The 16,132-nt window shown below is 40.7% G+C and overlaps 1 protein-coding gene across 3 annotated transcripts in view; it reads right to left on the minus strand.

The window, feature by feature from the left end:
- Positions 1-16,132, minus strand: part of ANO8 (anoctamin 8) — a 189,815-nt gene that overhangs the window by 142,873 nt on the left and 30,810 nt on the right. The window contains exon 1 of one of the 3 annotated variants that reach the window (XM_073592183.1): positions 13,294-13,407. The exons of the other annotated variants lie outside the window; for them this stretch is intronic. Within the exon in view, the coding sequence (XP_073448284.1) occupies positions 13,294-13,345 (52 nt within the window). The 5' untranslated portion in view covers positions 13,346-13,407. Of the gene's footprint in view, positions 1-13,293; positions 13,408-16,132 lie in introns of those variants that run through there. 3 annotated transcript variants of the gene reach the window in all.

Genomic DNA, 16,132 nt, shown 5'->3' on the forward strand with positions numbered 1-16,132 from the left:
TGCCCATGGGAATATACTTTGCAGTGAATTCACAGTCTTTTTGAAGAATTCCCATTTCTGTTCTGTGTTTATCGATGCCAATATTCCCTCCCAGTCTAATGGCCCGCACACACTATCTGAAAATCGGACCACTTTTTTCGCTTAATAGTCGCAAGTAGAAATTGAATAGATTACTAAAGTCATGAAAATTCTCGTACGACAGAAAAAAAAAAAAAAAATCGGAAGTGATGTCATGTGTTGTAAGGGATTTGTATTGAATTTTCGGACGACAACTGTACTGACTAAACGAAAATCGTACGATCTGTTATCCTACGGGGAAATTTTTCACGCTTGTCCGATCGAATAATATTGGATGAATTGTCGTGATCGGCTCTCGAAAGTTCTGTACTAAAGATCCGATTATCGTACGATCGCGTCGAAAGCGGTATTTTTTGTCCGATTTTCCAATCGTGTGTACGGGGGCCATAAGTCCTGGAGAGCCCTCATCCTTGGAAAATCTGCACTTTAAAACTTAAGTGTTTTTATCTTTCCCGTATGTGTTTTTTGCTTACAGTTAACATCAAATTGAATCCTGTTATGGTCACTGCTACCCAGATGTTCCTTTGTATGAACATTAGTAATAAGCTCTGCATGGTTTGAGATTACCAGGTCCAACAGAGCATCATTCCTAGTTGGGGCCTCAATAAATTGGACCATAAAATTGTCCTGTAATAGGTTTATAAATTGTTTCCCTTTAACTGATCCAGTAGTGCCATTGCTCCAGTCAATTTCCAGGTAGTTAAAATCCCCTATTATTATCACCATCCCAGCCCTTGCATCCCTTTCCATCTGTGCAAAGAGCTGAGTCTCCACCTCCTCATTAACATTGGGTGGTATATAGCAAAATCCAATGATTAACATCTATATGCAGTTCCATCCATAATGCTTCAGCCACATCACAATCTCCATCAATTAAGTCCTCATTCACACTCGCTTTGAGTAACAGTTCCAGCTGTACTAGGTATACCTCAAGTCCTGATTTGGCCAGGATGAAGTGTGTTGGGTAAGGGCAGGCAGATTCGTAAAGTAACCTAGGGCACCCTATTGTGTCCAATTAGGTGGTAATAGATGCATTCCATCAGCAAGCATAGTCTGTCGAGGGGATACACAAGGCTGGTAATCGAACATGTACCTCTAAGGGCAATATATGGGGGGCTAATCCCGATCAGTATGGAGGAACAGGTGTGGAGTGGAACAATGTGCATGGAGTGATGTCACCACCTCCGTAGTATTGCCATTTCGCATTCCATAGTATACGCAAAGTCAAACCGATCCACGCGTCCCTAGGTTCGGATTGCGTCCAGCTATCGCCTCCTTCACTGCCACTGCCCGTGAAATCACTGCCTAAATCAGCTGAATTTCAACCCATGGATGGCCAGAAAATTAAGTCCAGCTAGATCACTTCAGGTTGGCCCCATTTGCAGGTATAGATACAGGATCTCACAAAAGTGAGTACTCCCCTTACACATGTTTGTAAATATTTTATTATATCTTTTCATGTGACAACACTGAAGAAATGAAACTTTGCTACAATGTAAAGTAGTGAGTGTACAGCTTGTATAACAGTGTAAATTTGCTGTCCCCTCAAAAGAGGGTTAAGGTAGTGCTGAAAAAAGTGAGTACACACCCCTATGTGAAAATGTCCAAATTGGGCACAAAGTGTCAATATTTTGTATGGCCACCATTATTTTCCAGCACTGCCTTAACCCTCTTGGAAATGGAGTTTACCAGAGCTTCACAGGTTGCCACTGGAGTCCTCTTCCTAATCCTCCATGATGACATCACAGAGCTGGTGGATGTTAGAGACCTTGCGCTCCTCTGCAGCAATGCTGGCAGCACTCATACGTCTATTTCTCAAAAACGACCTCTGGATATGACGCTGACCACGTGCACTCAACTTCTTTGGTTGACCGTGGCGAGGCATGTTCTGAGTGGAACCTGTCCTGTTAAACCGCTGTATGGTCTTGGCCACCATGCTGCAGCTGTTTCAGGGTCTTGGCAATCATCTTATAGCCTAGGCCATCTTCATGTAGAGCAACATTTTTTTTTCAGCTCCTCAGAGACCTTGTAACACTAATGAGTCACATGACACCGGGGAGGGAAAATGGCTAATGGGGCCAATTTGGATATTTTGACTTAGGGGTGTACTCACTTTTGTTGCCAGCAGTTTAGACATTAATGGCTGTGTGTTGAGTTATTTTGAGGGGACAGCAAATTTACACTGTTATACAAGCTGTCACTCACTACTTTACATTGTAGCAAAGTGTAATTTCTTTAGTGTTGTCACATGAAAAGCTATAATAAATTATTTACAAAAATGTGAAGGGTGTACACACTTTTGTGAGATACTGTGTGTAAAACATGAAAAATAAGTGCCTATACTGTTTAAAATTCGGTAATACACTGTCTCACCCTGCTCTGTACATACTCAGTTGCTCTCCACTTTTGGCATTGTACCGAAAATTAGAGCCACTAGATACCAATCTGCTGACAGCCTAAAGATTTAGTACTGCTCAGGGGCTCTGGGCTTCAGCAAAATGTCAGCTTCCAGCAAGAAAAAACACAAGCAATGCTGTAGGCAATATACAGTTGTGCTCATAAGTTTACATACCTTGGCAGAATTTATGATTTCTTGGCCATTTTTCAGAGAATATGAATAACACAAAAACTTTTTTCATCGTTTGGCTGAAGCCATTTATTATCAATCAACTGTGTTTACTCTTTTTAAATCATAATGACAACAGAAACTACCCAAATGACCCTGAGCAAAAAGTTTACATACCCCAGTTCTTAATGCCATGTATTGCCTCCTTTAACATCAATGACAGCTTGAAGTCTTTTGTGGTATTTGTGAATGAGGCGCTTTATCTTCTCAGATGGTAAAGCTGCCCATTCCTCTTGGCAAAAAGCCTCCAGTTCCTGTAAAATCTTGGGCTGTCTTGCATGAACTGCACATTTGAGATCTCCCCAGAGTGGCTCAATAATATTGAGGTCAGGAGACAGATAGCCACTCCAGAACCTTCACTTTATTCTGCTGTAGTCAATAACAGGTCGACTTGGCCTTGTGTTTTGGATCATTGTCATGTTCGAATGTCCAAGTTCGTCCCATGCGCAGCTTCCTGGCTGATGAATGCAAATGTCCTCCAGTATTTTTTGATAACATACCGCATTCATCTTGCCATCAATTTTGACCAAATTTCCTGCACCTTTGTAGCACACACATCCCCAAAACATCAGGGATCCACCTCCATGTTTCACAGTAGGAATGGTGTACTTTTCATCATAGGTCTTGTTAACTCCTCTCCAAATGAAGCGTTTATGGTTGTTGCCAAAAAGCAAAAATTTTGGTCTCATCACTCCAAATGAGTTTGTGCCAGAAGGTTTGAGGCTTGTCTATGTGCTGTTTGTCGTATTGTAAGCGGGATACTTTGTGGCATTTGAGTAGTAATGGCTTTCTTCTGGAGATTCGACCATGTAGCCCATATTTCTTCAAGTGCCTCCTTATTGTGCATCTTGAAATAGCCACACCATATGTTTCCAGAGAGTTCTGTAATTCACCTGAAGTTATAAGTGGGTTTTTCTTTGCATCCCGAACAATTTTCCTGGCAGTAGTGGCTGAAATTTTAGTTGGTCTACCTAGCCGTGGTTTGATTTCAACAGAACTCCTCATTTTCCACTTCTTGATTAGAGTTTAAAAACTGCTGATTGGCATTCTCAATTCCTTGGAGATCTCTTTTTATATCCCTTTCCTGCTTTATATAGTTCAACTACCTTTTCCTACAGATCCTTTGACAATTCTTTTGTTTTCCCCATGACTCAGAATCCAGAAACGTGGATAAAAGATGCAAGGGTCTGTCAGGAGTCCAAAAACTCACTGACCTTTTATAAACACACTAATTACAAGCAAACAGATCACAGGTGAGGATGGTTACCTTTAATAGCCATTCAAACCCCTTTGTGTCAACTTGTGTGCATGTTATCAGGCCAAAATCACCAGGGTATGGAAACTTTTGATCAGGGTCATTTGGGTAGTTTCTGTTGTCATTATGATTTAAAAAGAGCAAACACAGTTGATTGATAATAAATGGCTTCAGCCAAACACTGACCATTAGTGAAAGAAAAGTTTTTGTGTTATCATTCATAGTCTCTGAAAAATGGTCAAGAAAACATAAAATTCTGCCAGGGTATGTAAACTTATGAGCACAAATGTACAGCACACACTATATTTGGTAGTATGGTTATTAACCACTTAAGGACGCCCCATGCAGATATACTGCAGCAGGGTGGCCCTCCTGCGCGAAATCACGTAAAGGTACATGATTTCATGCAGTGGGTCTGGAGTGTGCCACCCACGATCGCTCACAAGAGGCGCAGAACGGCGGTCTGCCTATGTAAACAAGGCAGTTCTGTAAGGGCGCTAAATGGAGATCTTGTGTTTCTGCTCAGTAGAAACATGAATCTCTGTTTTCCTCCAATCATAGCATTCCCCCCTATTTAGATATCACTCCCTAGGAGCACACTTAACCCTTTGGTCACCTCTGTTAACCCCTTACCTGCCAGTGTTATTAGTACAGTCAGTTACAGTGCATATTATTTAGCACTGATCACTGTATTAGTGTCACTAGTCCCAAAAAAGTGTTAAAAGTGTCAGTTAGGTGTCCGATTTGTCGCAGTCCCGCTAAAATCGCCAATCGCCGCCATTACTAGTAAAAAAAAAAAAAAAATTCCATAAAAATATCCATTAGTTTGTAGACGCTATAACTTTTGCACAAACCAATCAATATATGCTTATTGGAATTTTTTTACCATATATATGTAGCAGAATACATATTGGCCTAAACTGATGAAGAAATTAGATTTTTTACATTTTTTTTTTATTGGATAGGTTTTATAGCATAAAGTAAAAAATTGTTTTTTTTTCAAAATTGTTGGTCTTTTTGTTTGTTTATAGCGTAAATAAAAATTGCAGAGGTGATCAAATACCACCAAAAGAAAGCTCTATTTTTGGGGTAAAAAAGGACATCAATTTTAATATGTACAGCGTCGCACGACCGCGCAATTGTCAGTTAAACTAACGCAGTGCAGTATCGCAAAAAATGGTCATAAGGGGGGGTAAACCTTCTGGGGCTGAAGTGGTTATTGTGGAACATATGTTCCTCGCTAAAGAAAAATCATTTTTATTAAGTTGTTATGGGCGACATTCTGTCTTAAGATTTGCCAGGAAAACAGCACCACACTAAAAACAGTAATGGCTCTCCTCTTTCAATAGCAAAACCATTTAATTACATAGTGCATTGTATACATGATGCACTGTCTAAGCAAGGTACTGAAATGAACAGCATAAACTATCTGAAGTAACAGGCGCTCATAACTTAAGTTAACAATTTCAATAGCAAGTCCTCGCAAAAGTAGAGTAAAAGTAGAGTAAAGACTGCAGACAATCATATTATAAAGCTGTCATGAAATTACTTACAGTGGGTAAAAAAAGTGACGAACACGTCACCATTTTCTAGGTAAATATATTTCTAAAGGCGCCATTGACATGAAATGTTCACCACATGTCGGTAACAACCCATTTAATCCATACATACAAACAGACCAAAACAAATAAGTACAGAAGTGACGTTATGTGTAATAAAATGGCTTCGCTCCCGAGCTGGGCTGTGTGCGTCTATTGATACACAGAATAGCCCCTCCTCATAGCATATGATTGACAGGAGCAGGAGCCAATGAGTCCTGCTGCTGAGAGAGGGGAGAGAGGAGAGAGCAGCTGCAGACAGGCACAGCACTGGATCAAAACAGACTCAGGTAAGTAGGGGTAGGGTAGGGGGAATGATACTACTAGTACATTTTTACCTTAATGCAGGGGATGCATTGAGGTAAAAAATGTTTTGTCTTTACAACGGCTTTAAAGCAGACCTTGCATTAATACATAATGTCCAATTATGTGGCACGCTCTAACTCCCTAATTACAAATGCCTTACTCCCCTGCTCGCCTACAAGAGTGACATAACAGGGTTTTTTGCTGTATCCTGGGAAATGGAGAATCCCAAATCCTGTTTGAATGCACTTATGGGCTGTGTCTTCTTTTTTAAATGGTTCCCCTGCAGGTAGATGCCATGATGTGCTAGTGCTGCACCGCATACTAGCACATTATGACAGACCTGCCTCTCAAACTGAGCTCTCCAGCGCTGAGCTGTCACAGCACCCTGCGCTTCCAGTATTCCTTCGGGGTTTGTGCCCTCTGGCCGCTTGAAATCAGAGACAGAACCTGGGGAGTAAGGCCATTTTTTTTTTTTTTTTACAACTTTCCACCAGTATTTTATACTCAGAGGAAAGTGGGAAGCTGACGCATTAGCAGACCTTTTTTTTTTAAACAAAATGGGTTTTTGTTATCAAGGTTTCAAAGAAAGTGAAACCATTAGATCAGCTCTTCCTCAGGCAAGGAACATATCTAGTAACAATTTAACAAGCAAGTGTATTTATTCAAACAGGAAAAAATAACCATCACCAAGGTAAATATGCATATAGAGGAGAATCAGTATAAAGGAGGAGGATACAAAGCGAAATATCTAATAATTCCTAGAGGCAACATGTGTAGGAAAAAAATGACACAGGGGGTAATGGATAGAGTTGCAAGACACAAACACTCTATCGGAGATAAGTTTATACAATTACCGTTGTATAAATTTATCAATGGTAATTAATTATAGACCATATCCCTATAACTAGGATGGGCACAGATCATAAACTGCTTCTGAGAAAAAGAGCAGTTCAATTGATTCATTGTTTAGACACTCTCTACCTATAGGGTTTGAACTTTTTGAAAAATATAAACCTTTTTTTTCTTGTTATGGTTTGAATTTTTTTTATACAAAATCTGCCTAAGTATAGTTACATCGTACCTTGGTGATTACTTTTTATTTTGGTTTCTGGTTGCAAAAATACACTTGCTTGCTAAATTATTAATACATGTTTTTCCTTGACAGAGGAAAAAGAGCTGATCTAAGCCTAGAGATGTGAAGGCCCTTAAAAAAAAAAAAAAAAAAAAAAATGGAAAAAGAGTTTTTTTTCCATTTTTTTCCTGAAGGCTTTTTTGTTTTTTTCCAAAAAATTGGAAAAATTGACAAAAGAAAAAAAAATAAAAAATCGTGGAATATTTTATTTTAACATGATGAATAAAATATTTTAAGTCAGGGTGTTCAAATATTTTCCAAATCATTTCTAAAAAAGATGTATGATATCAGATTATTCTAATTTCTGTGCACTGAGTGAGGACAAGCAAGTCCTAGGTAACAAACTGAACCCTCCAATGCAAAAACAGTATGCATTTCTTGCTTTAGGAGGTGCTGTGCTGCTATTGTAACAAGAATCGGTCCGGTCAAACCTTACATTTTTAGAAGTTCCTAAATGTGATGACGGACAAAAAAAAAAAAAAAAAAAAAAAGTAGCTGCAGAGACAGATACTGACAATTTCAGCTCAGAAAATGATTCTGATTTAATGTCCATTGAAACTTAGTCCCACAGTCTAATGCCCCGTACACACGGTCGGACTTTGTTCGGACATTCCGACAACAAAATCCTAGGATTTTTTCCGACGGATGTTGGCTCAAACTTGTCTTGCATACACACGGTCACACAAAGTTGTCAGAAAATCTGATCGTTCTGAACGCGGTGACGTAAAACACGTACGTCGGGACTATAAACGGGGAAGTAGCCAATAGCTTTCATCTCTTTATTTATTCTGAGCATGCGTGGCACTTTGTCCGTCAGATTTGTGTACACACGATCGGAATTTCCGACAACGGATTTTGTTGTCGGAAAATTTTATATCCTGCTCTCAAACTTTGTGTGTCGGAAAATCCGATGGAAAGTGTGTGATGGAGCCTACACACGGTCGGAATTTCCGACAACAAGGTCCTATCACACATTTTCCGTCGGAAAATCCGACCGTGTGTACGGGGCATAACACTTCCCCCATCTTCAATTCTTTTTATGAGAATGGGGTTTTTATTTTTATTTAATACTGTGGAGAGGAAATATGAAAAATTGTTACTTTTGGTTTTGAAAATTGTTTTGTGGAGGCTTTTTGGCTGTTCCACATAAACTAGTAAGCAGTTCAGGAGATTGTTGCTCCCTTTGTTACAAATAAATATTATAAAAAAGTAAATTCTGTTTGTGATAATTGTTTGGCTACACTATATTTTTAATATGCTAGTTGTGATAATTTTATGCCAAGTCAAATTGTCCATAGTCATATTTTATGTTCCTAAAGTAACAGAATGACTTTCAATCTTAAAAAGACAAAAAAGTGCTAATGTAGCATTTTTTAAAATTTTTCCCCCCCAAAAATGTTTTTTTTCCGAGATTCAACATTTCCAGAAATTTTACATCTCTATCTAAGCCTGAAACTGTTGAACTATGAAACACTGTAATCTTTCTTCAATAAAAAAAAAATGTATTGAGTGCTGCAACGTTGGACTTTTTTTCTATATTTGAGTGGGATTGGGACAGCCCTGTTGCATGGCACTCACTTTAGGCTACCGTTGTTTTCTCAGATCGTAGTAAGTTCCATTCTGGGTTTTGTAACATGGAGGCTTTGTAGAACTTCAAGTAGGATAAAGCCTCTCTTCCTAGTACTACGTTACCTGGTAGCCAGACCTCATTGTTAGTCTCAGCTCTCCACAGGCCTTTTTATATCTTAAAGCGGTTCTTCACCCTAGAAACAAAAAAAATGAAAAGTCAGCAGCTACAAATATTGTAGCTGTTGACTTCTATTAATAGGACACTTACCTGTCCAGGGATCCAGCATGGTCCTCAACTGAGTCGGATCTTTGCCAATCTTCATGGTCCTCAACACTAGCATGTTTACTTTAGGACACCAGCTGTGACTGTTTGCGGCTTCACAGCCAACTTTGCATGCATGAGCCGTGTGAGTATACCTATAAAAACCAAGTACGTGCTCCCCCCCAAAAAAATTATGATGCTATTTTGGGAACATTTGGCTCATCTATTACATTTATAATAATTCAAATTTGATTCATCGATTCAGTTCAGTGGAAGCGTAAATAAGGAGAAGGTTGCATTTCTGGGCACCCTGATGTACTGGTCTGCCAGTCTTATGTACAGACACGTACACAAAACCTGATAAAAAATCAACTACTTTTATACAACAGGTAATATCCCCCTAATGCGTTTAGAGGAACAAGGTCTGAGAGGTGTGGTCCGAGAGATCAAAGGAGATGAGTGAAAGTTTTCTTAACAGGTCTTATCCCAGGGATTTGATTGCACAGGAGATACACTGGTTAACCACTTTCTGCCCGCGCTATAGCCGAATGACGGCTGCAACGTGGGCTTCCAGTGCTGGGAGGGCGTTAATAGACGTCTTCCCATGATCGCTCTGTGATTGCCGAGTCACAGCGGTCCCTTTACCACGTGATCAGCTGTCAGCCAATGACAGCTGATCATGGAAGTAAACAGAAGCCAGTTATTGGCTTTTTTTTCTGCTCACAATCAGTGTGAGAAGAGAAGCAGAAAGCCGGTAACCGGCTTCTGTTACAGGGACATCGGACTCTGCCTCTGTGCCTGCCAGTGCTGCTAATCAGTGCCCAACAGTGCCGCCTCATCAGTGTCCACCAGTGCCGCCTCATCAGTGTCCACCAGTGCCGCCTCATCAGTGTCCACCAGTGCCGCCTCATCTGTGCACATCAGTGAAGGAGAAAAAAATTACCTGTCTGCAAAATTTTATAACAAGCTATGGAAAAGTTTTTTTTTTTTTTTTGTTAATTTCGATCTTTTGGTGGAGGGAGGAGCAGATAACTGTCTTTGACAGGTATGCTGTCCCCACTTCCAGGAGTCTCTGCTGCGGCCGTTGACGTCATCGCTCGGCTCCCTCCTCCTTCCCCCACCACTGGGCCAGTAGGAGAGTGCAGCAGGTGCCTCGCGCATGCGCAGTAGGGACCTGGCGTGAAGCTGTAATGCTTCACTACCGGGTTTCCTTACTGGCTTTGGCAGCGAAAGCACCCGGCAACTGATGGAAACATCAGCTGGGGTGCCAACATCACTGGACTCCAGGACAGGTAAGCGTCCTATTAAAAGTCAGCAGCTGCAGTACTGCTGCGAATACTGGAAAGGGCCTTAGTCTGGGAGGTGACCAAGAACACAATGGTCACTCTGAAAGAGCTCCAGCATTTCTCAGTGGAGAGAGAAGAACCTTCCAGAACAACCATCCCTACAGCACACCACCAATCAGGCTTGTATGGTAGAGTGGCCAGACGGAAGCCACTCCTCAGCAAAAAGGCACCTGAAGGACTCTCCGACCATGAGAAACAAAATTCTCCAGTCAGATGAAACAAAGATTGTACTCTTTGGCCTGAATGGCAAGTGTCATGTTTGGAGGAAACCAGGCACCGCTCATAACCTGGCCAATACCATCACTACAGTGAAGCATGGTGGTGGCAGCATCATGCTGTGGGGATGTTTTTCAGCGGCAGGAACTGGGGGGCTAGTCAGGATCAAGTGAAATGTACAAAGACATCCTTAATGAAAACCTGCTCCATAGCGCTCTGGATCTCAGACTGGGGTGAAAGTTCATCTTCCAACAGGACAACAACCCTAAGCACACAGGAGTGGCTACGGGGCAACTATGTGAATGTCCTTGAGTGACCCAACTAGAGTCCAGACTTGAACCCGATTGAATATCTCTGGAGAGATCTGAAAATGGCTGTGCACTGATGTCCCCATCCAACCTGATGGAGCTTGAGAGGTTCTGCACAGAAGAATGGGAGAAAATGCACAAAAATAGGTGTGCCAAGCTTGTAGCATCATACTCAAAAAGACTTGAGGCTGTAATTGGTGCCAAAGGTGCTTCAACAAAGTATTGAGCAAAGGCTGTAAATACTTACACGTACATGGGATTTTTTTTTTAACTTTTTTAAAGATTTCAAACAAACTTCTTTCATGTTGTCATTATGGGGTATTGTTTGTAGAATTTTGAGGAAAATAATGAATTTAATAAAATTTTGGAATAAGGCTGTAACATAACAAAATATGGAAAAAGAGAAGCGATTTGAATACTTTTCGGATGCACTGTACATCTATTACAAGACCCCTGCTTGCTCACCTCCTTATTCGGTGATCCAGAGGACAACAACCTGACACAAGCATGCTGCAAAACAGATCTCCACCATCAGCAGCTCTGGTGAAAACCGGTTAATGCTTAGACTCTCGCACCTCAGGTGAGCCTGTAGCACCTGCTAGGGGGATCTGCAAGTTGGGCCTATGTAGTGTAAACAGAACCAAAATTTACACAATTGTTTTGTGAGATTAGAATTCAGGAAATAGAGGGACCCCCAAAAGTCTACTTTTCTGGAACCTATGGTTCTTACCCTTGTTTTATGTTGTATATAGTGCTCCCTGACGGCAAAAGGAATATCTTTCAAACATCCATATACAGGCAAGATTATTTGAAATTATGAATAACACATTTAGTTTAGACATCTGTGAATGAACCCACACAGAGGTCTTTCTTTGAATGTCTATTGAAATCTCTTCCCAAGTCGCCAAAAGTAGTGCAGAAACTACTTTTGGGAATCAGTGTGGCGCTGTAAAGTCGACATCACACCGATTCGGACGTTGCCAGCGTTAGGCTCAGATTTAAAATGCGATTTGACATGTCAAATCGGCTCAATGTAAACGTGAGCTAAACGAGTTATTCATAATGTGAAATAATCTTGCCTGTAGATGGATGTTTGAAAGATCTTTGTTTTTTCTTTCATAACGTTACAGAATGAATCTATTCTATGTTTGCAGAAAGCACCCCTGTGGTTTGTAGGTTAGTGATCTATCACTATAAATGTTATTTCTTTATTATTTACATTTTCCTAGTATTTTACTGGGCACTGTATAGTACAAATTTTACCATGCCTCATTTTGGAAAACAAAGTCGTAAACAGAGATGCAGGCATCCTATAATCTAAACACTGCAGACACGTATTTGCAAGAACAGTACATGCAAGAGTACAGGTCACACAGTGTACCTGCATGACAGGCAGAGCATCACAGGCTGTATTGTGATGTTACCAAGTGTCTGTACAGTGAATGGACCTAGGCTTCTGTTTCTGATTGGACAATTGCTAATTGTGCATCTCAGGCATGAGTCAGTCCTCGGTACTATGAATTGTCCCATTCATGCTGCTGGGAGGAGCCCGTGTAATGTGACTGCAGTAAAATGTGCTCACTACCCTGCTGGCAAAGTCACATGGAGCTGTCCACCTCCAGCACCAGACTTAACCAATGCCATGCCAAACTGCTGAATCGGACGTTGTGCACACAAACTGATAAAAGATACTGAAAAAATGGATGTCTGACATGTTTAGACATATTGTTTCTCTCTTCCATTAGCCTCTGCCGAAACACAGATGACATGGCATCTACTGATCTTAAATGCTCTGAAATGTATATATCTATTTTCTAAACACTAAACAGCACTAAGGGTAAATTATTATTCATGTTATATCATATTTTTGGTGATTTAAAGTTAAAGTACAATAAATTGTAACTCCTAACCTCTAAAAAGCTGCAATATCTAAGTGTGAAAGATGATATATTTTTCCAATGGCTAGCCATAATAAGAGATGTCACATCTGTAGCTACCACACTATGCAATCCAATATTTCAGAGGTTAGTCATACAATAATGATACAGAGAAAAATGGCCATAATGTTTGTTTTTCATCAGCCTCCAGAAGCAGGATGAAGATGCTAGAATGTCCTGCCTGCCAGGCTGACAAAATACAAGCATCTCCAGCATTAGGTCTACCTAATTTGGCTACCGTGAAGAATTCCACATTAGCTATGTTTAATAAATACCCCCCTCAGAATATCTACAACCTCCTATAAAACCAATGCAGAAAAATAAAATGCTTGTCACTACATTCTCCATTAACCCGCAAAGCACTACGACAGTTCTATTATGTCTGTAGAAGATAGAACTGTTATAATAGAAATAATTATAAAAACAAAAACAATTGATATGAAGGGTTACACACTCTGATATGAAGAAAACCAAACTTGCTATCAATACCCTTGACAGCATGCTGTACATGAAGTTGTATTCAATGTGTATATAAAATGTATTATGCACTATACAGTACTGTGTGTCTCTTATCTGCCCAATCCAGCTGTGTGACAGAGCCAGCCTCTCCTGATGGGTCTTGTATCATTCACATCCCCTCCTCCAGAGCCCCTAACTCACCTTGGCTCCTCGGATTAAGGTCATACAAGCTGCCTCTCTCCCCACACTGCATCACGCCGCTCCTTTGCTTGAACTGAAATCTGCTACACACAGATTACCAATCTCTCTCCTTCCCAACACAAAAACGACATCTCTAAACTCACTTCTACTGGGTCATAAATTAGGTCAAACACGTCTGGAGCTGATCCTATTTATTCAACCAGCATGCAATAAACTTTCTACAACAATGAGGAACATTATATTCATATGCAAAACAAAGAAACAAAAACAACACAATGTTATTTCTAATATCATATCATTTTTACACATCTACGTCATTTACCTCCACCTCAATTTGTCATATATGCTGCTGCCTATTTACATTTAAAGTGCATGTAAACGCTGACAATACATTTCTCTTATTTTCTACATTTTGGTCTGTTAAGTATATGATTGTGCCCCAGTTCACACTGGTGCGACTTGTCATGTGACGTGCGATACAGAATTGCATGACAAGTGAAAACACATTCATTTAATGGCGACCATTCCAATTATTGTGACTCAAGCCCCATGCACTCTAAGGTCGCATGAAAGTCACAAGCAGCACTGGAAATCGCACAATTGGGTGGCAGCGGTGTTTGATAAGTGCAAAAAAAAAAAAAACGCTGTTCATCCAGCCAGAAAACTAGTGAGCTGATGACTTCCTGTACACTCTGCCTCTGGACTGTTATCAATTACCATTGTTCCCCGCTATCTTTGTAGAGTAAAAAACACCTCCTCATTATGGAAAGGGGAAAGGTGTTACATAGCTATAATACACTCCCTTCATATTGTGACAACACTGATCCTCCTAGATCAGGGCTCAACAAATCCCAGGTGCAAGGTCGCCATGGCGACTAAAAATTGCATCCTGGCTTTTGTCAGCCCATTCACTGCAGGGATGCACAATTTATATTGACACCTGGAACATCCAGTTTCGGGCAGGTTGTTTTTTTATAACATTTCGCCCTGGCAAGCAGCAGAGCTTACTTGTCAGGTGAAAGCATTTGGGTGGCTGTGATGCCGCCAAATTGCTTCTACACACCCCGGTAAAGTACCCCCCCCCCCCACGCTATGTATTCCCGGGCTCAGCTTACTCATCTGTGGGCCTAGGACTGACAAAGTGGGTGACCCCGGGTAGAGAGTAGGGAGAAGAGCGGACACACGTCTGATTTCCTCCCCATCTTGTTCCTGACTCGGAAGCAACATGTATGATGTCAGTGCTGGGTCCCCATAGTCTGTGCCCCCAGCTATCGAGGACGGGAAAGAATGTAATGCAATGCGATCTGTACTGCACAACATTCAGTGGAGCACAGTGGAGCCTGGCATCAAAAAATAACATAAGGGATTTTTTCAACTCAATGTGATAAAAAATATATATATATGTTTTAATTGTAAAAAGTTACACCCAAACACATAAAATCCCCTCCTCCCCCAAAAACATTTTTGAGGCCCATCTCCACATATACGCACGTACAAACGTAAACGGGCGCATCGGGGAGCTCACGCATGAAAACATTGATTGCAATACACATTGCAGAACACCATAGCTCCACACAAAAGATTCCCCAACAGTGGCTGTGTTGAATAGGGAATCAAGCTATTTTCTTTCCTGTAAACCGTGGTTGCAGGAAAGAAAAATTGCATAATCAAGAGCCCATTCACACCAGCAGGTGCGTACTATGCACTATACAATGTGCGCCCGCTGGTGTGTATAGAGATGCTGCAATAAGTGAAAACATATCACATGGTTCAACTTTTTAAAATTTTTTTGACTTTATTAAAAAATTACATTTTATTCATTTCTACCTAACTGACAGGGTACAAGGCAAAGCGGCTCTTCTATATGTAGGGTCTGCAATGGGCATGGATGCCCTATGCATATGGTGTAAATTTGTCATAATTTTCAAATTACAATCACTTCTGTAGTGACCTTTTTTGACAGAATATCTACTTAACCAGATTTGCATTCTTTTTTTAAAGAAGACCTGTTTAAGTACCTCAATAGGTCTCGATATCCCATACACAGGAGCTGAAGGGGCCAGGGAGCCAATCTGGGTCTGCTGCATGCACACATGCTGACAGGAGGAGAAATCAGAGTGATGATTTTATTATCAGCATGCTGCTGCTCCTTCACTGTCTAGTAAGGAGGTTGGGGGAGTATTATTCACCTAACTATGCTGCTGCAATGGAGGTCAAGGGCCTGGCTGTGCCATCTGATAGGTGTGCCTAGATGACAAAACTGGCTGCATAGAATTACAAATCTTTTGAGAGATAGAAGTTTTCATACATGTAAATTGAACTATGTATTTCACTGCCTGGAGTTCATATTTAAAGCTGAATTCCAGGTATGGATTTAATTGAAAGGTTACAGGTCCCAGTTTAAACTGTATGCATATTTCATACCTGTGGAAGCTGGAAATGACTGTAGTAGTCATTGCTACTACAGTCATGGCTGCTGTCTTTATGGTGTCATGCCAAGTAGCTACCGCCCTGCGTAGTAACCACAGGAGGGTGCCCACCATGGACTCCATCCACAGAATGTCTTGTATTTTTCTCAGTGAATCAAAGGATTGGACAAGGTAGAGAGATATGGAAATTACATCACAATCTCCACCTCGTCCAAATAAAGAATGCCTTACATTACCAAAGTTAGTCTGGTTGAAAAAGATATCATCCAGTTCAACGCACACTAAAAAGAAAAAAAAAAAACACAAATAGAAAACCTCCATATACACAATCCTATACCCACAGTTGATCCAGAGGAAGGCAAAAAACAAAACAAACTAAGCATAATCCAATTTGCTCCAGCAGGGGGGTG

The sequence above is a fragment of the Aquarana catesbeiana genome, linkage group LG01 (genome assembly GCF_042186555.1).
Source record: "Aquarana catesbeiana isolate 2022-GZ linkage group LG01, ASM4218655v1, whole genome shotgun sequence".
Lineage (NCBI taxonomy): Eukaryota > Metazoa > Chordata > Amphibia > Anura > Ranidae > Aquarana > Aquarana catesbeiana.